This window comes from Python bivittatus, unplaced genomic scaffold (genome assembly GCF_059951505.1).
Source record: "Python bivittatus isolate LINGU-HERP-01145 unplaced genomic scaffold, Pbiv_v1 ctg000480_np1212, whole genome shotgun sequence".
NCBI classification, from domain to species: domain Eukaryota; kingdom Metazoa; phylum Chordata; class Lepidosauria; order Squamata; family Pythonidae; genus Python; species Python bivittatus.
This window is the reverse complement of record NW_028277075.1, coordinates 61,955,973-61,978,896: the sequence shown is the minus strand read 5'-3', so window position 1 is coordinate 61,978,896 and position 22,924 is coordinate 61,955,973. Positions and strand designations below refer to the sequence as shown.

The 22,924-nt window shown below is 39.5% G+C and overlaps 1 protein-coding gene and 1 pseudogene across 1 annotated transcript in view; both read left to right on the top strand.

Annotated features, from left to right (window-relative positions):
• The window catches only part of SYT8 (synaptotagmin 8), a 36,173-nt gene extending 14,000 nt beyond the window's left edge, over window positions 1–22,173 (top strand). The window contains exons 5-9 of the mRNA XM_007431678.4: window positions 215–382; window positions 3,287–3,454; window positions 18,631–18,748; window positions 19,669–19,802; window positions 20,978–22,173. Coding sequence (XP_007431740.1) covers window positions 215–382; window positions 3,287–3,454; window positions 18,631–18,748; window positions 19,669–19,802; window positions 20,978–21,211 — 822 coding nt within the window. The 3' untranslated portion in view covers window positions 21,212–22,173. The remainder of the gene's footprint in view (window positions 1–214; window positions 383–3,286; window positions 3,455–18,630; window positions 18,749–19,668; window positions 19,803–20,977) is intronic.
• On the top strand, window positions 8,310–8,472 carry LOC148214994 (U2 spliceosomal RNA; annotated as a pseudogene).
• Window positions 22,174–22,924: the final 751 nt, after the last annotated feature.

Below are 22,924 nucleotides of genomic sequence, written 5' to 3'. Positions count from 1 at the left end.
TTCAGTCAAGGATGTTGTCATGCAGCAGGGAGACCAATATAGCAGCAACAAACCCAACTGTTCCCTAGAGCCAAACTTCAGCCAGATACTTTTCCATTTTGGTTTGCTTTCCTATTCCATTTCTAGCCCACTTCTACAGATTTTCAAACTATCTGAATTTGATACATATTGCCCATTTCAAGAGTTTAATATTTTTGAATTGATTCTCTTTAAGTTGAAGGTTGGAGTGAAACAGGCAGCAGATCTAAAGGCCATGGACAGTGGAGGTACCTCTGATCCCTACGTGATTGTCTTCCTGACATCTGACATAAGGAAGAAGTATGAAACAAAGGTTCATCGTAAGACGCTCAATCCTGTTTTCAATGAGAGCTTCGTTTTTCAGGTAGGAAGCAAGGCCCTCTTCAGTTCATTGATCTGTTTCAGTTCAGTTTGGTATTGTTAACATTTAACTTAGAAGTTTGCAAAAATATTCATTGACAATCTTTATTAAAATTTTCAATGTTATTCCATGGGCTTTGTTAGTTGAATTGACTTCACTGAGATTACAGCCAGGTTAGCGATAAATGAATTGCCACATTGAGTTTACAAACCCTGTCCTCCATTGAAATCACTTGGAGACTTCTACAGCATGTGTTTAGGATTAAAAAAAAAAAAATCAAATTATGGATTCAGATCAAGGTGCTGGTTATTACCTATAAAACCCTTCATGGCATAGGGTCTGGTTCTTTGAGGTCTATCTCTGATAGTTTCTGCCCATCAGGCAGAGTGGGTGTGCTCTGGGTCCCTTTGATTAAATACTGTCATCTACCAGGAACTAAGAAACACACCTTCTTTGTTGTGGCACCTGCCTCAACACCATTTCCCATCCCCCGCCCCCCAAGATCCATGCAGCTCCCACCCTGATGAAGTTCTGAAAATCTTTGAAGACCTGGCTGTTCTCCCAGGCCTGGGTATACAGAAGGAGTAGAACCCCTGTTAGTTGTTTTTTGTTATATTGTATTTTTTTTTCTGGACACGCATGATACTTTTTTTTTCTGTTTTCTGTCCCCCCCACCTTACTTTTTAAATTTTAAGCTACCCAGAGTCATCTGGAGTTGGGTGTCCTCTAAATTTAATAAATAAATAAAAAAGTATATACTGCATGAAAAATGCAAAGCTATTAGAAATATATATTTGAATGTCATTTAATAAGCAGCTGAACTCATACCACTCCAGTGTGTTCTTACAGTCCAACAGTTATTTATTTACTTCCTTCCTTACTATATTTGTATGCTGCCCATTCTCAGAGGTTCTAGGTAGCTAACAATAAATAAATAAACAATAAACATACAAAAATACTGCGGACCCCACCTGAATACTCCAGACTGAAGATAATTTTTTTGATGAAGCGGATTAAGTGATTGTTCTGTAGGAAAGACAAGCTAAAGGAATGGTCTCGGGTACATTAGAAAGGCAAACAGAAGTTGGCTCCTGGGAATGATGAGGAATAATGATAAGGAAGGTAGATGGTAAGGAATATAAGGAACGGGAAGGTAAAAAAAGCTGAGATTTTCAGCTGCTCTAATAGCCTTCTGATGTTTGGCCATCACATCTTCTAATAAAGGATTCTCAGAGTATCTGGTCCTCGAGGGAACTCTGGATCTCTCTGGATCAGGCTGGATCCAGGCTTGGCTAAATGCTACAGGATTTGAGGTTTTAAATAGCTATGAAGTAAGTGGTTACAACCACTAACATAAAGGGCAATCTACGCTAGGCATGGGAGGATGCATTAAAAGAGCAGAACAAGGCAGTTGGAGAGAACAAGGTCCTGGGGCTTCCTTGCACGTAGGTAAATGAACTTGTGTCAATAAACATGTGGCATGGGACTTTTGTACTGATGTATAATTCCTACATTTTGAAATTATAGGGATCATTATCCACCTTGAAGGCTGCAAATAACAACAACAACAACAATAATGACAATATTGTCCCAGGTCAAAAAACATTTGATAGAATTGGCAATATAGAAAGACACTATCTTTTTTTTTAATACTTTTTATTAAAGAGTTTTACAATGTTAAAAGGTAATACAAACTGAAATCAGCAAAAAAGAGAAAAGTATAGAAAAAATGAATACAAAGTGCAAAAAGGAAAAGAAAAAAAGAAAAGAAAAGAGAAGAGAAGAGAAGAGAAGAGAAGAGAAGAGAAGAGAAGAGAAGAGAAGAGAAGAGAAGAGAAGAGAAGAGAAGAGAAGAGACATAAGAAAAAAAAGTATTTAAAGAAGTGACTCCCGATCTTCCTTGCAACAAGTATAGGCAAATTAATAGTTCCCCACCTCCTATGAGATTACTGTACATACATGGTTCCCCTTTTCCTATTCACAGATCCAAAAATTGTTGTTTCTGTCCAAATGTTCCAAAAAGGGTTTCCAGAATTTTATAAAAAATATTCCATATTTTAATCCTGATCAAACAAGTCAACTTTAAATTCATTTCTTTTGCTTCTAACAATCATAATCTTTAGTTGATCGAGTTGCTATCATAGGACTGAATCTCCATGTGGACTTTCTTTCTCCCATCTCAAATACTCCTTTCAAGGTTTTAGAAACCTTCTTTTGTAAATCCAGAGAAAAAGACTAAAATTATCAAGGCAGCAGAGTAAACTTGGAGGATACATTATTACTAGAGGCATTCATCGTCATTCGTTTTAAATGGCATTGAATATTATTAGGCAAATTCTTGGCTGATAGGCTTATCAATGGCTGTTAATCAGAATAGTTGAAACTGAAGTCCCCTGATTCAGAAGCATCTGAGTTTCAGATATAGCTACTACTACTATACTACTGCTACTATGCTCCATGAGAGCCAGTTTGGTGTACTGGTTAAAGGCACTGGGCTAAAAACTAGAAGACTGAGTTCTAGGCCTGCCCTAGGCACAAAGTCATCTGGGTGACCTTGGACCAAGTCATTATTTCTCAGTCCTGGGAAGTGGCAAACCACTTCCGAAAAAGCTTGCCAAGAACACTGCATGGATTGTTCAGGCAGTCTCCAGGAATCAAGAATGATTCGAAGGCATACATATGCACACGTACAAAACTATGCTCCATACATTGTTGGAGACCCAGTGTTGGGCAAGATGGGTCTTTGACACAACCTTTTGAGACCATTCTTACATTGCAGGATGATTTTCCCATATCACACAGATAAACTGCTTCATCAGGTCCCTGTAGTTTCAGAAAGACATAGGATTTCATCCATTGGGAAGTGGTAGAGGTCAAATTGCCATTCCCTCTTTTCCTCCTCTCTAGGTCTCCCAGGCAGAGGTAACTGAGGCCATACTGGTCATGCAAGTGTATGATTTCAACCGCTTTTCCAAACATGACATAATGGGTGAGGTGTGTCTGCCTCTTGTGGATGTGAACTTACAGCATGTAATGGAACAATGGCTTGATCTCTCTCCAGCTGGCAAGATACAGGTACGTATCTCAGATGTGAGGGTGACGGATTCTTCTCATTAGAGTGATCTGGCATCTTATTCATGCAGGGCAAGGGAAGCAACTCCCAGCCCCATTTTTGTGGGGCCAGAACCATATGGACATGGAAACAAATGGTTGATTTTCAGTGGTGTTGTTTGTCACTTCAGATCACAACAACAACACTAAAAAGGGAGCAATAAGCTTCTGGCAAGCTGAATAACTGTTTTGTTTCCATCTCAGGCTCTCCAGAAATGGAAAAATAAGGAGCAAATCATTTAGATTCCTTCCTTACTAGTGATGCCATCCCCTCACTGTCACACCTCCTGTGGACCTCCCAGACTGGACAAACAAACAAATAAACAGACAAGATAACTCTGTCCCTTGGTCACAGAACACCTGCTCACCCTTGATGCAGGGGCCATGCTCATTTGTGAGCAAATCTCACAAACGTTCGCATAATGTAATCTTGAAAATCTGGAGCTGGGGAAGGAAAATGCTGACTGGTTCTGTTTAATCAAAGAGTTAGGTGTTGTGGCTGATTCTCCTGATCACTGAAAAGTACTCTTTCAGGTTTAATTATGCAGATTGTATCACTTTACTATTATAGAAGTGTAATTATATAAAGAGCTGTTTCCCATACGGGAGGTTTTGTAAGTTCTTCTGCATGTGAAGCGTATGTTGCCAAGGAAGGAAGGAAAGATCTTTTGTGAGGTAATATAATAGGATGTATGAAAATTGAGGGGGTTGTGGCCCCCCAGATGCTGCTGAACTGTAACTCTTAGCTGTTGGCCAACCTGGCTGGGACTGCTGAAAGCTACAGAGTACAGCAACTTCTAGTTGTCTCTCCTCCTTACTTGTAAGGTAAAGATAGCACTTGCTCAATGTTTGCTCCCAGGCTAGGGCAGTCCCTATGAAAAGAGATTAAACTAAATTACTCTCTGTTATCCTTCTGTGAGTAAACAACAACAATACAAAGTTTGTTTTAGGTAGGGTTTTAAGAACAGGTAAAATGGCCCTGTTGTTCACCTAGTCTCTAATTTGTGTGTGTGTGTACCATTTTGTTCTTTGTACTATTAGCTGCCTTGAGCACCATTATTTGGTAGAAAGGCAGGGAATCAATAAAGTCATAAATCTGTTTAGTTCCAGTTGTGTGCAAAATTTGAGGCACCCCTGTTCAGATTGTAAACTTTGATAAATTCCCAAATGAACAGATGCTATCTCAACTCTTACATGGTACAAGGTTAAACTCACCACCTTGCTGCAAATTTGAACACAGTCTTACAATTTATGTGTGGTTGTTTATAGATTCACAATAAGAACACTGTGACTATGACAGGTGCAGAAATGCAGACACCCTTTCAGTTGATTCGGTGCTACATGTTTTACAGTACAGTGGTTAATAAGGCCCCTAAAGGTGATTAAGACTAAACTCTAATTAAGTCTACAGTTAGTCAATTGTCTACAGTGAAGACAATTCCACTGGGTATATAAATACTCTGAACCTTCAAATCTCTCAAGCTGTGACGTTCTGTTTATTTTCAACAGACCTTGACTCTTCTAAAACAGCTGTCTGAGTATTTGAAAATGAAGAGAATTCTGTCTTACAAAGTAGGAGAAGGCTATAAAGGAATCTTTAAACACCCCTAGCTAGCAATTTCAGCTGTGAGAAACATTGTGAGAGGAAAGTTACATGGAACTGTGGAGGTCCAGGCTAGATCTGGAAAACCAAGGAAAATCTCTGCTAGAACTACTTGAAAGGTGGTCAGAGAAAGCCCACAGTGAATAACCTGCTGAAAAGTTTAGCTGGCAACAGACTAGTTGTCTGTAGGTCCACAATACAGTGCTGTTAATGCAACAATGATCTGTATGGGACAGTTGTCAGAAGGACATCTTTTTGCTCACCACAAAAGTTATTATATAATATGCACAAAAGAAGAATGTTTCAGTGAAAATTTTGGAATAAAATGCTTTGGACTGATGAAACAAAAATTGAGCTGTTTGGCTAGAACTACATAAGATACATTTGAAGAACAATGTGTGGAACATTTGAAGAAAAGAGCACTTTGTCAACCATTAAGCATGGGGCTGGCCCTGTTATGTTTTGGGACTGAGACATACTCATTGGCGTAGGAAATACTGGGCAAGTGGAAGGAAGAGCAGGTTCCCTAAATATCAACGTATCCTGAAAGTTAACGTCCCACAGTTCAGTGAAGGCACTGAAACTGAAGAGAGATTGGTTATTTCAGAAAGGTAACAATATGAAGCTTAGTTACAAATCAACTACAAATCATTCACAGAAAACAAAAGTAAAGGTTTTGGAAAAGCCTTCACAGTCCCCATATTTGAATAATTTTGAATAACTGTAGAGACATCTCAAACATGCAGTATATGCAAGGAGATCTAAAATATGTCTGAATAGTTCTGCAAGGAAAAAAACATTTGCAAAAATAAAGAATAGAGAGACGTGTAGCTGGCTATAGGAAACATTTGGAAACTTTTATTCTGCCAAAGGTGATATTACAAAGTGTCCAAACTTTGCACCTCCCATATTCACTGTTTTCATATTTTAAAGCTATAAAGAACTGCACATAAATGGCATGTGTTCAAATTGGTAGAAAGATGCTGTGTTTAATTTTGTACAGTGTTGAGGTTGTGTCACCTTCTGTTCACTTAGGAAGTTAGTGACACATAGAACTTGACCAGGGTGCTGAAACGTTTGCATGAAACCATATAGTTTAGGTCCACAATGCAGTCATCATTGTATGTTAAATAACTTATGACTTTCTAGGTTCAGACATGGTTAACAAACTGCAGTGGTGGATTTGCCTAATATATTAAGGCAAAACCAAGCAAATCACATTATGGTTATGCTGTGTGAGCTAAGCCACTTAGAAACAGTTGGTACTATTATTAGTTATATCAGCTAAATCATACTAGGATAATGGGAATGGTATTCCAGCTTCTTGAGGGCATCAGATTAGGAAGATAGATTTCATATTTTTAAAATACCTAAAAATAACTGGGAACATTCCAGAATGCTGTTTAAAAAATAATTTGTACAATGCATCATTTCTAAACAACAGAATGCTAAGAAAGACTGAAATTTTATAGGAATCCAAACAAAAATACTGTTTATTGCCCTAAGTATGTAAGGATAAGTAAAATTAGTTCTTAGTGGTGAGACATTCTATGCATGTTCAGACAATCACTTTTCTTTATGACAAACTCTTATTCCAGTTCTGCTTTTTGAAGTAATTGAAGTCTTCAAAGATGGAAGGGATAAATGGGTGTCATTAAATAATTAGGAAGTGATTAAATGTGATCTGTAATTATTATTTAATTATTTTAACTATATGTAATATTAATTTGTTCATTTTGTATTCTAGATTTTATTTTTTATTATTTGCCAAATGATATTCTTTGGTAGTAAAATAGGCTATAACTCCAATGACTAAATAATAATAGGCCTATATAATCAACATAGTGGCAAGAAATTTACCCATTTTGTACCACTGGAGCAAAGCCAACTCATAACTTAATATCTGGCCACTTATGCTGTAAAGACTAAGAGGACAGACATAAGCTTTTTTTTTTCAAAGTAAAGATCTGCTTGCAATATGTACTTCTTGTTTTTGGTCAATTATAAAACCAATTACAAAATGCTATAATTGGCAATTGTACCATACAAGTAGTCCTCACTTACTGACTGCCTCGTTCAATGACTGTTTGAAGTTACGATAGCACTGAAAAAGTAGGCTTACAGCTGGTCCTTGAACTTGCAGCCATTGCAGCATCCCCATGGTCACATATTGCAATTTGGGTGTTTTGTAATCAGTGCAGATTTATGACGATTGCAGTATCCCATGGTCCATGATTTTTTGCAAGCTTCACAGCTGGCTTCCGAGAAGCAAAGTCTATGGAGAAGCCAGCATGAAGTCACAAGTCACAGTCACGTGATGTTATGCTTAACAACCTGCGGTGATTTGGTTAATGACTGCAGCGGAACTGATGTCCTAAGTCTGGCACAGTCATGTGACATTTCACTTAATGACTGCATCGCTTAACGATGGAGTTGCTGGTCCCAGTTGCGGTCAGTAAGCGAGGATTACTTGTATTTTCTCTGTGGGTCAGGAATGAAGCTGGGGAGCCACTTTCAGTTCTAATAGCACAGCTTGAACTTTGGTTAGACAGATAGAGAGAGAATAGATCTGGGTGACAGAGCTACAAATACAGTACAATCAGGATTCACCCAATCTCCTTGTTTCAGTTTGGCATAGTTAAACGCTGCCGCTTACTGCACCAGTTGTAGGCTAAACTGAACATATGAAGCTTACTGAACGATTCTTCAAGGTCGCTTCCAGAGGCAAACTGAGTTCAAACTTTGAAACAAGCTCTGGGCCTCAGTGATCCTATGATATTGGCAGTGTTCAGAAGCTGAACTGATTTCTTTCAAGCTCAGCTGTGGGGTAACTGAAACCACAATGCCAGGCTAATATTTTCTGTGAAATGTTGTGGTTCTGTGGACAGTCTCTCGCCCCATTGGTAAGAACATCTGCCTCATCCTGTTTCCTAAGTCCTGGGTTTCAGTTTTTTTCAAGGGGAAAAGTGCCTTGATGTCATTTCTATTGTCCCGAATAAGATTTTTTTTTTTTTGACATATGTTTAACTGACATACAGTATGCAACTTCAAATAAGGACATAGATGCAGGGGAGGGTGTGCAAGCAATTCATTTTATGCCTATTTTGTTTGGAATGAGGATGAGGAGTTTGTTCCTGGAGAAACAAACACCAGGTTATAGTGGAGTGGTGATTCTTTGCTCCTTGTTCTCATTGCTGAGAGGTCACAGAAGGAAATATCACTTCTTGCCCTTTTGGCTCAGATCAAGTGTTGTATCTGTTCTTGTGTATCATCTTCAGACTGAGCAATTGGGGCGTGCATATGGTGGCAGGGTGGACGTCTCTTGAATTACAGGAACTCTGTATCCTCTAGTAAAATCCATATCAATAGGACATCCCTTACCGCTGTCTAGCACAAGCTTCTCTAGAGGACAGCCTTTCAGTGTGGCAGTTAATAAAAGGTATTTCAGCCCCCCATCCGACCCCTCAAGGCTCTTTCAGTGGTTGGAGTTATTCTGCAGAGAAGTGTAAGGGAATGAAATAATGATGAGGGATTAGCATGCAAAGAAGAGCAGAAGGGAGCATCCAGGAAAATCCATCAGCCAATGGTCCACTGAATCCAGGATAGCTGCAAACACACCTTGGATACTACATACAGCTATCTTGAGCAGCTGCTCCCTTTCATTCCTTAATCATCCTGATTAGGCATAGAAATGTAGTTAAACTTTAATGTGTGACCAAGGAGCATTCTTACTGCTGGATAAAAGTACTATCCACCCATTTGTGAGTCAGCTGAAAACAATCTGAGCGTAAAATTGGCTGTCCCTGTTGCCGGACCCACTCCTGCCTCTACTACGCGTGTTCTGAATCCCTGCCAGAAGGTGATGTCTTGATTTGTGAGTGTGCCCCTTGATATAGCTGTGATTGGTTTTCTGCTCCTGCTTTGCTGCTGTTCCTTTTCAGTATGTCATCAGCCCGCAGGGAGAGATACATGAATCAGGACGCTGCCGCAAGAATGGGGTGAACTTGACTTTGGGGACTCTAGGCTGGTTTGTTTGCTTTCTGATGCCCCATTGTGGCATCTCTCATGCTTATTTATCTTCATTTGCAATAAAAACACATTAAAATGAATAAAAACAAATGTTAAAAACTAAAATACATGCACCCAAGAGATAATCTAATTAACTGCTAAGTTATAATAGCACAGCAGACCAAAATATGTTACATTATTCCAAAAAGAAACCAAAACAGACACAACCAAATTTTATAATTGCCGTACCCTTACATCGCTAACACAGAAAACATACAGTCCATCCTTTCTGATATAGCCTTTGAGGTGGTCCAATGAACTCAGAATTAATTTCAACCTCAGGCCAAAGCAACATTGTTAACATTTTTTAAGACTTGCATCCATTGATGTTCCATTATTGGTTATTCCAATTGTTTGTTCCATAAGCCATAAATGTCAGTAATTTCAACTTTAAAGATATTTTTAAATTTCTAATATAGGTTCATAATTGATTTGATTTCAGAAACAGGCTCCATCAAAAATGATAGCATCTTGGGCTCTTCGGGTGGCTAAGACATCTGGTCCATACTGAGCAATCAAAACATCCTTAAATTGTTTATATTGCTATTGTTATGTATTAAACAAAGAAAATTATATCTAAAGTTATTAAAATTCCTTAAAATAATCATTACAGTAATTTGTTTAAAGTAATTATTCCAGAGTCTGCCTATACTTTCTAATAGAAAGTCTTATTTCTTATGTTTACAGCAGAATTCTTCCATAAAATAAATATTCATGAGCCTCAGTATCAAAATCCAGCCTATATCCTGGTAGGGCCCAAATATATCTAGCTGCTTGCAAACTAGGAAATGAAAGACCCTTTTTGCTGTCTGGTGTTGACCTAAATCATTGCCAAGATCTTAACAGTGGAGTCTTTGGGATTCTCTGAGCTTGGTTGTTTCTTGCAAACATTTCATTACCTGGCTATGTAACTTCTTCAGTGCTAGAATGGAATGGGGTTTGCTCTCTGTTTATATACTGTGGCATGTCCTGCCAGTGTTGGTGGGGGTGGGGATTTTGTTGATTGTATGTCTGGTGGTAATCTTGGTGTTAATCTCCACTTATCTGGGTGATGATTGCTGGTGAGGAGATGTTCTGGTCTTTTGTTTTCCTATCTATTGTCTCTTTTGAATAGTGTGTAGATGTTGTTTATCTCTATGTGCCTGTTGATGGCTGCCTTGTCTGAATACCAAGCTTCCAATGGAAACATTACCTAGCTGGGTAACAAAATGTTTGCAAGAAAACAACCAAGCTCAGAGAACCTCAGGGCTGCACAGTTCAATCCTGAGCTACACATATTCACTTCTATAAGATCTTAACAGTAATACATAATAAATTTCCAATAAAACTTATAAAAGTTGATATTCAGTTAAATTCTCATTCTGCATAAATATAGATGATAACATAAATGCCCAGCGATATTTTTGAAAGTCTGGTGAATTAAAAATCCTTCATCAAAAGCTAATCTCAGCTTAACTGATAAAATTCTTAGTAGTCTATTTTCCCATATAAATTTCTTCAATAGTCTATTGATCTGAATAAAATAACTATTTGGAATTAACAACAGTACATCTCTTAAAATATGCATCAATCAGGAAGTAATATTCATTTTAATAACATTAATCTTACCCCACCAATTTAATGGAATTTTAATTCATCCATGAATGTCCATTAGAAACTTCTTTTTAACATTTAACATGCTAATTTCCACATATTTTGAGATGCTTTTAGGAATCTATAAGCCAAAATATTTAATATATTCTGTACAATTAATTACAAAACCCAACAACTTTCATTGACCTGTTGATAAATCAGATTCCAAAGAAAGTAAATTAGATTGTCCCAATTAATCTTGTTACTTGAATATTTACCACCTGTATCAAGATAGGCAATGAAGTAGAATAATTGTACAATATTGCCCAAATATTAGCAGCATGGAAAATGTAAAAATAATTAAACTCTGACTCTGAATAGCATGGCACCTGTCACTGTAATTCCAGTAATATTACAAGATTGCCTGACAATAATTGCTAATGTCTCAAGAATTAGGGCATAAACCAATGGAGCAACTGGGCAACCCTGACAGGTGCCATGCTATAACTGAACTGATAACTCAACTGGTCTAAAAAATTAAATGATTTGTTATTATCCTTGCTATTGGTTGCAAATAGTAAATTGCAATCCATTTACTAAAAGAAGATGGGAATCCATACCTACACATGACTTGCTTTAGAAAATTAAGCTTAATTGTGTCAAAAGCTTTTTCAGCATCCAAAAATATTAATACAGCAGAATCCAATCTATCTTAAGCTATATCCAGAATATCTATGTATGAGTGTAAATTATCTATTGCTGTCTGGTTTTGAAAAATCCAGACTGAATTGGATGAATTATGCATGGTGGCACTCTCTGAAATCATCTAGCCAACAAAGCAATAAATATCCTAGCATCTACCTTAATTAATGAGATGAATCCATAAGTTGCACAAAATTCAGAATCTTTACCTGGTTTTAAAATCAGTGCTATATAAACCTCATAAAAGATAAAGACAATTTACTGGATTTATTGATTTTTTATTATTGAGAAGAAGAAAAAACATAGAAAGTGCTTTAACAAAAAAGTGAAAGAAATACATTGGAAAAAAAACATGTTAATATGTCATTATAACAGTAAACAATTACAATTCTATATATACTTGTCTAATGCAAATATTATTCAAGTATCTATATATTTCTAATGCATTTATATGACTATCATGGTTTTTTAAAAACCTACTGTATTTTGTATAAATGAGTCCCATATTTATTATACTTGTCCATACAAAGTCTACATCTGTAAGCAATCCGCTCATGAGTGTGATCAGGTCTTCAATCCATTGAATAAATGGGGCCATACATTTGTCTTTCCAATGTAATATCAGTTTTTTGGCCATAGTAAGGGCATGAAGAATCCATTTACACTGTCCAGTTGTCAAGTTCCATGTATTAGGTATACAGTATAGTTCAAAAGAATATTATCCTCTGAAAATTTTAGCTTTTGTTGCACAAACATATTTATATAGTCCACTACTTTCTCCCAAAAGTATAGGATATTGTAGAAACATATGTTTTAAAGAAGCATTATCCTTATTACATCTCCAACAAAATGCTGTTTTTGACAATCCTTTTCTATACACATGTAATGGAGTCCAATAAATTCTAAATATTAATTTTTGTTGTATAAGTCGTAATTTGAGGTCCATTGACAATCTTGCTATAGAAGTTAAAACACTCTCCCATTGTCTAGGAACCTCTAATTCTTCATTCCACTCATTTCTTAACATCAGCATATCAAATTGATTTATTGATACCAAGTACCTATAAAAACTAATAGTAGGTTTTTTTAGTTTTAAAGGATTTAACAAGTTGTTCTAATATCTCAGGTATCTCAGAAGCTGAAAATGCTGCTGGTCCAAACAGTGCTGTTAACAAATGTAACTGTAAATATTGCCATTGGGTTACATCTGATAGATGATATTTATCTCTTAACACAGAATATGTTAAAAGTTCATCTTCATCATCTATCAGTTGGTCCAAAGTCAGTATGCCTGCTTCTATCCAATTTTTCCATATCACCATCTTTTCCCCAATTTTTAAATTTGGATTTCCCCATAAAGTCCATATGACATGGGAAAAAGGATCAAATCTTTTTTTTATTAGACATTCCATTCCATAGCTTTCTAACTGACAAAATTGTTTCCAGAGATATTTGAGTTTTAGTATATTTAGATCCTAATACTGTCCATACTGGATTTAAATGATTCATTATAGACCTCTGGCAATATTTGGCCAACAAATTTACAAAAGATTTATACCATTGGACAGGAAAGCCATCCAGACTGGAGACTTTCCCATTTTATCTCTAATATCTCTTTTAGTTTCAAAGGTGCTTCCAAGATATCAACAGGATCCTGTGATAATGGTTGGATAGCAGTCTCTAAAAGTTACCCATGGCTGTTTATCTAACACATCATCATGTGAAATTAAAAAAACATGTGGAAAAGGGAAGGAGAGGGAAGAAGGGACTCAGAGTTTGCCATGACTGTGTGACAAGTTAGATACTATAGTGCGGGAGAATTGAAATTATCTACCTTATTTTGGAAGAAAGAGTGGCTGAGACCAACCAATACAGGGAAGGTAGCAAATGAGCATAAATTCACCCCTTCCCCTTCCCCAGTGAAACAGTGGATGCCTGTTCTCTTCTTTTCTATATTGTTCAAAGCCTGGAGAGATATGAAAGGAAGTCAGGAAATAAAGGAAAGGACAAAAGCTGGGGAGGAAATGGCTGAGGTAGAGGCTGGTTCATGATCAAAGGGGTGACTGTGAGATGTCCATGCCTTCCAATACTCCCAAACCACACCTTTCATATGTACTACTAGCCACCCGACTTACCTTTCAAGATGAAGTATAACATTCAAGATGATATATTTTACACATATCAAACCTGTCTTTGGATGGTGTTGGATTAAGCAGGAAAATCCTACTATTATACTAGTGAAAGTAATGACAGATGAAGCTTATGTCCCTCATTAGCTGGAGGGAAGATAAGGTCAGCATCGTGGGAACAAGGGAGAAAGTACTTTTGTCAAGGCATGATTGAACTGTGGTCAAGTGCAAGTGGAAACAAGGCCCAAACTGCATTAATGCCCTGTTCTCCAAAGAACCATCCAAAATGTACTTCCAACTGCAGTGCAACAACACAGTAACAGCAGAGCCACCAACAGCAGAAACTAAACAGTACTGGAAGAACATATGGGAGAAAGAAAAGACACACGACACCAGTGCAAAGTGGCTGCAGGACCTGAGAGCAGACTGCAGCAGTTTCCCAGAACAGGAACCAGTCACCATCACAGTAGCAGACATCCAACAGTAGGTCAAGAACATGAAGAGTTGGACAGCACCTTACTGGCTAAAGAAACTAACAGCAGTGCATGAACGCCTAGCAGCACAGATGAGCCAAGTGCTAGCATTAGGCTCCCACCCAGACTGGCTAACACAAGGAAGGGCAGTGCTGATCATGAAAGACCCCCACAAGGGAATAGCATCATCCAACTACTGGCCAATAACCCTACTGGCCAATAACCTGCCTCCCCATAACATGGAAAGTCCTATCAGGCATTATAGCCACCATCTACAGGACCCTATGGGCCAGTACATGAGCACAGCTTAGAAGGGCATTGGGAACAACACCAGAGGCTCAAAACACCAATTGCTCATAGATAGGGCAGTAAAGACTCAAGGTCTAGACCATTGGTTCTCAACGGGGGCGGTACTGACCCCCGGGGGGCGGTGGGAGGATGCTGAGGGGCGGTGAACTTGTTTTGAGCGGTAGGGGGGCAGTGGGCATGTTTTGGGTGGTAGGGGGGTGGTGGGCATGTTTTGGCATTCGAACTTAATTTTAAAACTCCCCCCAAAAATTATTAAATTGATTATACGGTTTACACCATTTGTACCAGCAATAAAACGAACTTACGCGACGGCTGCCCTCACGCACCTCTAAGAATGGTGAGATGAATTTGTATTCTAGGTAGGCTGACCTTGAAGAACTCGACACTACGATTCTTCTCTGATCCCAACCAGCACAGCGCATGCGTCAGCTGTTTTCCCACGCGATTAATCGCAGCGCGTGCGTCAGCTGTCTTCCCGCGCAATTAATCGCAGTGCGTGCGTTGAGCGTCCTTTCAATATGAATGTTTGATTTGATCCGTGTTTCTTGAGTTGCTTTTCGTTCGCTTCATTTCTGTTTTTTCCCCTCAGTTTCGATTTACTTTCATTGTTTATTTGGCCAGTCGGCTAGGTAAGTGTGCTTATTAGTTCTTTATCTTTATTTTTTTGCATTAGTCATTTTAATTTTAATAAAAGGAATGCAATTACCTTCCAGGGCAGAAGTATCGAGTTAAATCAAACAAATTTGGTGTGTAAGTCTACTGAAAAAAATTACTTAAAATTGTTGCCTTTTATAATTCAGTAACTCCCCCCTGCCCCAATCCCTAAATTACAGAATTTTCACAAAGGGTGGCGTTGAAAAATTTTCCGCTCCTTAGGGGGGCGGCAGCTTCAAAAAGGTTGAGAATCACTGGTCTAGACAGACCAATCTGAGCAAGCCTGGACTGACTACAGGAAAGCCTATGACTCAATGCCACACACATGTGAATGCCTGGTGCTATAAAAAGCCAACAGGAGATTAAGGTCCTTCCTCACGAACTCAATGGGACTGTGGAATAGAACACTGGAAATCAACTAAAGACAGCTCACACAAGTGGCCATCAGGTATGGGATATACCAAGGTGATGCACTGTCCGTGCTGCTGTTTTGCATAGGCTTGAACCCCCTCAGCCCTATAATCACAAGGACTGGATACAGATACAAGTTCAAGAGTGGAACTACCATCAGTCACCTCCTCTACATGGATCACATCAAGCTTTATGCTAAGAGTGAACAAGACATTGACTCGCTGATCCACCTGACATGGATCTACATGAAGATACTGGGATATCATTCAGACTGGAGAAATGTGGCTGGATGGTAGTAAAGAGAGGATAGGTAGTTAAAACTGATGGGGTGGAACTACCAGTGGGCCACATAGCAGACATACAGACCAGCTACAAGTACCTTGGTATCCCACAGTCACATGGGAACCACAATGAGGAGGCAAGACAGCAACATCCAAGTACCACCAAAGGATAAGACAGGTCCTGAAGAGCCAGCTCAATGGGAAGAACAAGATCGATGACATCAACATGTACGCCCTGCCAGACATCAGGTATCCTGCTGGTATAGTAAGCTGGCCAAAGGAGGACATGGAGGCTGTCAATGTGAAGACCCAGAAGCTCTTCACAATGTACGGTTTCTACCCCAAGTCCAACATCCAGAGACTGTACCCCAGCTGGAAAGAAGATTGAGTGTCAAAGCCACTGTCTTGGATGAAACCCAAAGCATCCAGGAGTACATTAGTAAGATGGCATCCAAAGATGAGCTGCTGAGAGAATGCCTGAGGCAGCAGCAGACATGGGAAGAAGTTCAAACAGAGGAAATGCCATGGCAAGACAAGACCCTGCATGGAATGTGCCATCGCCAGATAGCTGAGGTGGCTGACATTGGGAAATCCTATCAGTGGCTGGAAAGGGCTGGACTAAAAGACAGCACTGAGGCACTGATCATAGCAGCACAAGAAGAAGCACTAAGCACCAGATCCATAGTGTGGTAGAAGCAGGGGTCTACCACACTAGACAGGACCCAAGGTGCAGATTGTGCAAAGAAGGCTCAGAGACAGTCCAACACAGAGTGGAAGGTGTAAGATGCAGGCAGGAACAATTGAATGGCACAACCAAGTAGCTGGCACTGTGTACAGGAACATCTGACCAGTGTATGGGCTGGATCCTCCCAAGTCCAGAAGGGGCATTTTACAGAAGGTTGTGGAGAATAACAGGGCTAAGATCCTGTGGGACTTCCAGATCCAGATGGACAGGCAGGTACTGACCAATCAACCAGATATCAACAAGGACCAAATGACAGCAGTGATGATAGATGTAGCGGTGCCAAGTGATAGCAACATCAGGAAGGAGTATGAGAAGCTGGAGAAGTACCATGGCCTGAAGGAGGAACTAGAGAGGATGTGGAAAGTAAAGGCCAAAGTGCTCCTACCACTACTCAGAGCTGTGAATCCTAAGCTGGGAGAATGGCTCCAACAGATCCCAGGAACAACATCAGAGCTCTCTGTCCAGAAGAGTGCAGTGCTAGGAACAGTGAAGATACTGCGCAGAACCCTCAAACTCCCAGGCCTCTGGTAGAGGACCCGAGACTGAGGAAGATACAGACCCCCCATAGGGGTGAAAGGGGATATTTTTATGAGAACCCTGTTTGGGATGTGTGTATGTGTATCTATCTGCTACACACACACACACACACACACACACACACTCAATGAATCAATATGTGATTGGTTGGATTTATAATCATGGTTTTATATATTAAGGTATAATATAGTTTGCTTGATTGTTTCTTATGCAGTGCAATGTGTAAAAATAGCCATTGTAGTTTGTAAACATGATTTATGCCTCAATAGTATATATGAAACCAGTCTTTGTGTCTTACTCAACGATTAAAACAAACCCACAGGTTGGTGCAGTGTATGAACCTAATCACATTCACCTTGTGGGATAAAAAAAAACAACAACCCATAGGAAATCCTATTGTAAAACTGATATTTGGACATACCATTGGGATAGAAGCAGAATTTTTTGAATTATACTTACTTTCCCCCCAAGGAGCAAGGTTTTCAGTTAATATAGGTGTAATGTGGGAGTTATTTGATCAGATCTCCCCTTTCCTGTGTATGGTGCTTCAGAAAAATAAAACTCCTTTCCCATCTCATTTTCCAGTTTCCCCAGTGAAGCTAATAACAGCCATACAGAGATGGGATGGGATGGGAATTTGGACTGGGGAAACGGTAGGAGGACAGGTTTAAACATCCCCTTCCCTTCCCTGCACTATTGCTTCAGTTTACATTGGAGCCCTCTGCTGGAGATCTGAAGTCAGCAGGAGGCTGTTTTAGAGGATTTGCTCCTGAACATAAGCAGAGTGCTGAAACAATACCAAGTGATCTAGCAGCAGGACATCCCATTTGAAACACTGCCCCTAACCAAAAAGAATATCATTGTCTTGGATGCAGAGGACAAATGCAAGCAGACATTCGTTATATTTGAAATGAAACCTAGATTTGTTGAGAACGGCAGAAAAGCCTCACTTCTACCTATAGAGAGGGAAACCCAAGAGAAGGAGGAGGACATTCCTTTTGTCTCTTAAGCACAGAGACTCATTTCAGTACGAACAGGCCAGGTGAGAGATACACAGAGGGACAGCAGGTGAAGACTCTTCACATCAAGGTTACTCAACCTTGGTGACTTGAAGATGTATGTACTTCAACTCCCAGAATTCCCCAGCCAGCATGCTGGCTGAGGAATTCTGGGAGTTGAAGTCCACACATCTTCAAGTCGCCAAGGTTGAGGAACCCTGCTTCACATCATATCTCTGGCCATTTGTCCTAGGGGTCAAATGGCTCATGGGTGCAAAAAAATGATGCCTCCATCTTTATTAAAGTCTGGAAATCTGATCATAGATATCATCCATCATCCCTGATTTGGCTTAACTTGAATTTGCCTAAGGTCCAGTATGTCTTCTCTAAGCAAAGACCACTGATTTCCTGAAGAATTAAGGTAATTAGAGCCGAAAATGGTTTGGGGCCTATTAAGAATACTTTTTTTTTTCACCTCTGTGGTGTCAATGGCATAGTTTCCCTTTCTCTGAGCTTAGAAAAATGATTTCTGGAGCAACAACAGTATTCCTCAGCATTTAACACGATGTAACAGGGACTTTTGGCTTCACCCCTTAGCCCTTTGTTAGTGAATCACATTACTCTTTCTGTCTTCTCCTGTGTTTTTTGTTTCTCACAGCAAGAGCACCTTGGAGATATCTGCTTCTCACTGCGATATGTCCCCAGTACTAGCAAATTAACGGTAGTCATTTTGGAAGCCAAAAAACTCAAGCATATGGATGCAAGTGGATTATCAGGTATGGAGGACGGGTTGCTGGAGTGCATTATGGAGAGTAGAAGAATGTAATGCTGATGCAGAAGCCCATTAATGCAAGTTGCTCGAATGGATCCTGGAGTCACACTCAGTTTTGAATCCCCTTCTGTCTAAGGCAACACGTCAAGCCCCATATCAGCTCTCTTGATCTGACTTGCTACTGACCTTGGCAACAGGAAAGATATAACTTTAATCTCTGTTGTACGAACTACCATCTTCTCTCTCTTGTGTCATGAAAGGGGATGGTTTGTCTTAGCTGCTGTTATGCATATCATAGTGCTCTGGCAGAAAGGTAGGAGAGCTGTATTAGTCTATGGTAGGCAAAAATCAGGAGGAGTCTGGTAGCACCTTTTCCAACTAAAATATTTTATTAAAAGATATGAGCTTTTGTGAGCCACAGCTCATTTCATCAGATGCATAGAGTGGATCTATACATCTGATGAAATGAACTGCGGCTTAGAAAAGCTGATGTCTTTTCCTAAATTTTGTTAGTCAGAAAAGTGCTACTAGACTCCTGATTTCTGGAACAAAAGATTACTGTTATTTTGTTTAGGAAAAGGGAACTGTATTGTATTTGAGTAAGATGATTTGTTTTGGTTGTAAAAGCTGGTGGGGATGAATTCCACTTTCCTCCCAAAAACTCACATCAGCACTGCAGTCTCATGGTGACCTTTTCAGGAAGATGGTTTTTTTCCTCCAAACCAAATACCTAGCCAACATACTAAAGGGTGCTGACACAGCCATCAAGCTTTATAATAAAGTAGCCATACAGTATATGAGGTAGGATTCTTTATGGAGATCCAAAAGGCTGGGATATGGTGTTCAGAAACCCTTTAATATCTGGGGAAAATCTTTTCTGGATTAAATTGCTTCAACTGTTCTTTGCTTTACTTTCCATTCCAGATCCATATGTCAAAGTGCAACTCATTCTGAACAAAAAGAAATGGAAGAAAAAGAAGACACGTGTAAAGAAAAACACATTAAACCCCTACTTCAATGAAGCCTTTGTTTTTGAAGTACCCTTCAGCTTGATCCAGGTAAGCCTAGTCAAAGCCATTTCATAGCAGAGACACATTAGTAGAGAGTGGAATAATCTCTAGAAGTACTATTGCTTTTGCAGATGTTTTGAGCTCACCTAATTTAGGCCTGCTGTAAAAATTTATCTTCTTATATAGATAGTCCTCATTTACCAACTGCCCCATTTAGCAACTGTTCAAAGTTACGATGGCACTGAAAAAAATACTTTATGACTGGTCCTCACACTTTTGACTGTTGCAGCATCCCACGATTACGGGATTGCCATTTGCATGCTTCACAGCCAGCTTCCGACAAGCAGAGTTAATGGAGAAGCCAGCAGTAAAATCGCAAGTCGTGGTCACATGATGTCTCACTTAACAACTGTGGGTGATTCACTTAACGACCATGGTGGAAGTGAGGTCATAAGTCTGTCATGGTCACATGATGTCTTTCTTAATGACCACATCACTTAGTGACAGAACTGCTGGTCCCAATTGTGGTTGTTAAGTGAGGAATACCTGTACTGAATTGTTTTGGTTCTTGTTGCTACTGCATTTCTGTTACTCTCTTTCACTACAAAAGGCTAATGTTATTTTGTACCTAAACCAAATTAACATAACAACTCAGAAAGAAAAAAAAATATCAACACCATATTTAATATCTGCCATAATGGTGTGAAACAGGTTTAGAGGAGGCTGCCCTTTAGACATTTTGTGGCAGATTGTAAGTGCTATTTTGTTTGGGTGCATCATAAGGCATTGTTGTAAAGTTTAAAGTCTTCCACCCATGAATCTTTATTATGCAGCTCTTCTTAAGCAGGGATTTGGGCTGACATTTGGGAAATAAAAATGCATGTCAGTACAAAAGTGGGATAGAAAACAACTAAAGTTGTAATGGTAAAATGGCATGAACTCCCAAAATGTTCCCCATGTACCTGCTGTTAGAAGTAGAAGGCACCAGTGTTTAAAGCAGGCTTCCCCAGGCTTTATTGCCTTACTCGGTCACCAGACATTCTGGTTGGGAATTCTGCAGTTGTGGTCTAACACAGTGAAGGTTGGGGGAAAGCTAGTGCAGTGGGCACTCTGCAGGGAGATACGCAATTCCTATGTTTGCATTGTAAAGCCATCTTTCTCCTTTGTTTTCCCTTCCTTTGCCTCCCCTCCCCTCATCTCTCTGCTTTACGTTTTCATTCTAGAATGTAGACCTGGTGATTTCAGTCTGGGATCATGACAAAGTGACCAAGGATGAGCAGATCGGAAAGCTGTACCTGAGCTGCCGGGCTACAGGGAACCAGCTGCACCACTGGTCAGATATGCTGGCTAATCCTCGCAGGCCTGTGGCACAGTGGCACAGCCTGCAGCCTGTGGAAGTCATTGACAAAACCCTGGGGTTGAAGACACGCTTCAAGCTGCCATTACCCACCAGCTAAAAAAAAGCCCAGAACACTTCTCCCCATGCCTCTCCACTCCAGAAGGAAACTCATAGCTATTATTGATGAAGGAAGACCTGATAGAACAAGTCACTACATCCGGGTCAGTTAGAGATGTAACTGTGATTATTCTAAGCCAGGGAAGGCAAGGCAAGGTGTTATCCCAATGTATCCCACATTTAGGTAACCAGCAGTTATCCCAGGGCTCCTTGCCATCAGGCTCCTCCCTGTGCAGAGGATTTATACCACTGCACAAGTCTCCTTATTGGTGTTCTCCAGGGCTGGAGAGGATACGGAAGCAAGAGAATGGAAAGGCCATCCTGTTGGCCAAAGTGGGAGTTGAACAATCAGTGCTCCAGCCAGCACCCTTCCCTTGTCATTGCTTTGTTCCATCTGCTTTCACAGGGAGGCTGAAAAAACCCACTGCCAGTGCAGAGGGGGATGGGTGGGTGGGAAGGAATGGCAAAGCTCTATAGCACTTTCACTTTAGGAAGAAGGGGAGATCAGGGTGAGATGGAAAACTGCCTGCCCTACGGTGTCAGAGCAAACATGGCAAAATAGCAGAAGTGGAAGTTAATCAACTCATCAGCTGATGACTTCCCTAAGACTAAAGGTGTTCTGGAGACATGGAGATATGGGGCCAGACACAATCTTGTGAATCCAGTGAAAACTGATATGTTCAAGAGTGGTATGTACTATAATGTACTATATTATAATACTATAATAGTTATAGTATTATAATATAGTATAATAGTATTATAATATAGTATTACAATAACTATAATGTATGTTTTACCTTGATGGGGGGGGAACATGTAGCCCTTCAAAATCAAGCTGTTAACATATTGCTGTATGGAGTTGTGTGGTTCTGGTTTTCCCTCAAGGGGAAAGCAAAATTTGAAAATAACCATGATTAGAGTTGCACTCCCTGTCCTTATTAAATATTTAAAAAATAAATTTCTTTGCCATTCAAGCTGTGTGTGCAGTCATTTATAAACGGATTGTTAAACCCAAAGGAAGAAATAAATGTTTCCTTTGGCATTGCTAGTAGCTGTTTTTGGAAAACTTTAAACAAAGTTCAGATGAAACAAATGCAAATGTAAAAGCAATATTGATGGTGTATATGAAATGAATAACTTGAATTGTAGATTCTTTGTTCTCAAGGGCCAAAAGAAGGGTTATCCTTCTAGCCCTTTAGGGATGCATCAATGCCCCCTTGCTGAGTGGGGTGCTTCAAGATGGACTATTAATTGAGTAGCACAAATACTAATTTCCCATTATGCTTGTACCTGGGATAAAGCTTCAGTTTCTCTGGGCTACTCCCATTGTGTGTATTTACACGACATATGTTTTCTTCTTCTTGAAATGACTTATAATGAAAAATCATAACGAACCCAGTAAAACAAACTAATTGATCCCTTTTAAGATTAGCTGAGCATTATTCTATCTTGTCCCTTATCTGACACTTCATCTCAAGGATCCCTCCCGGGTTTATTGTTTCCATATTGATATTTGCAACAGTCTCTTTGTATCTATATGTGCAATACAATTGCAAAGAACTTCTTTTTTTGTATTTCAAGCATCATATAAATATGATACATAGGACATGATACGTCATATGGGGCATCACACAGAGAGCACTATCTTGGATAGCAAATATCAGTAGTGCTAGCCAATTGTAATTAGCTCTGTGGAAGAGTGGGTGCTTTATAA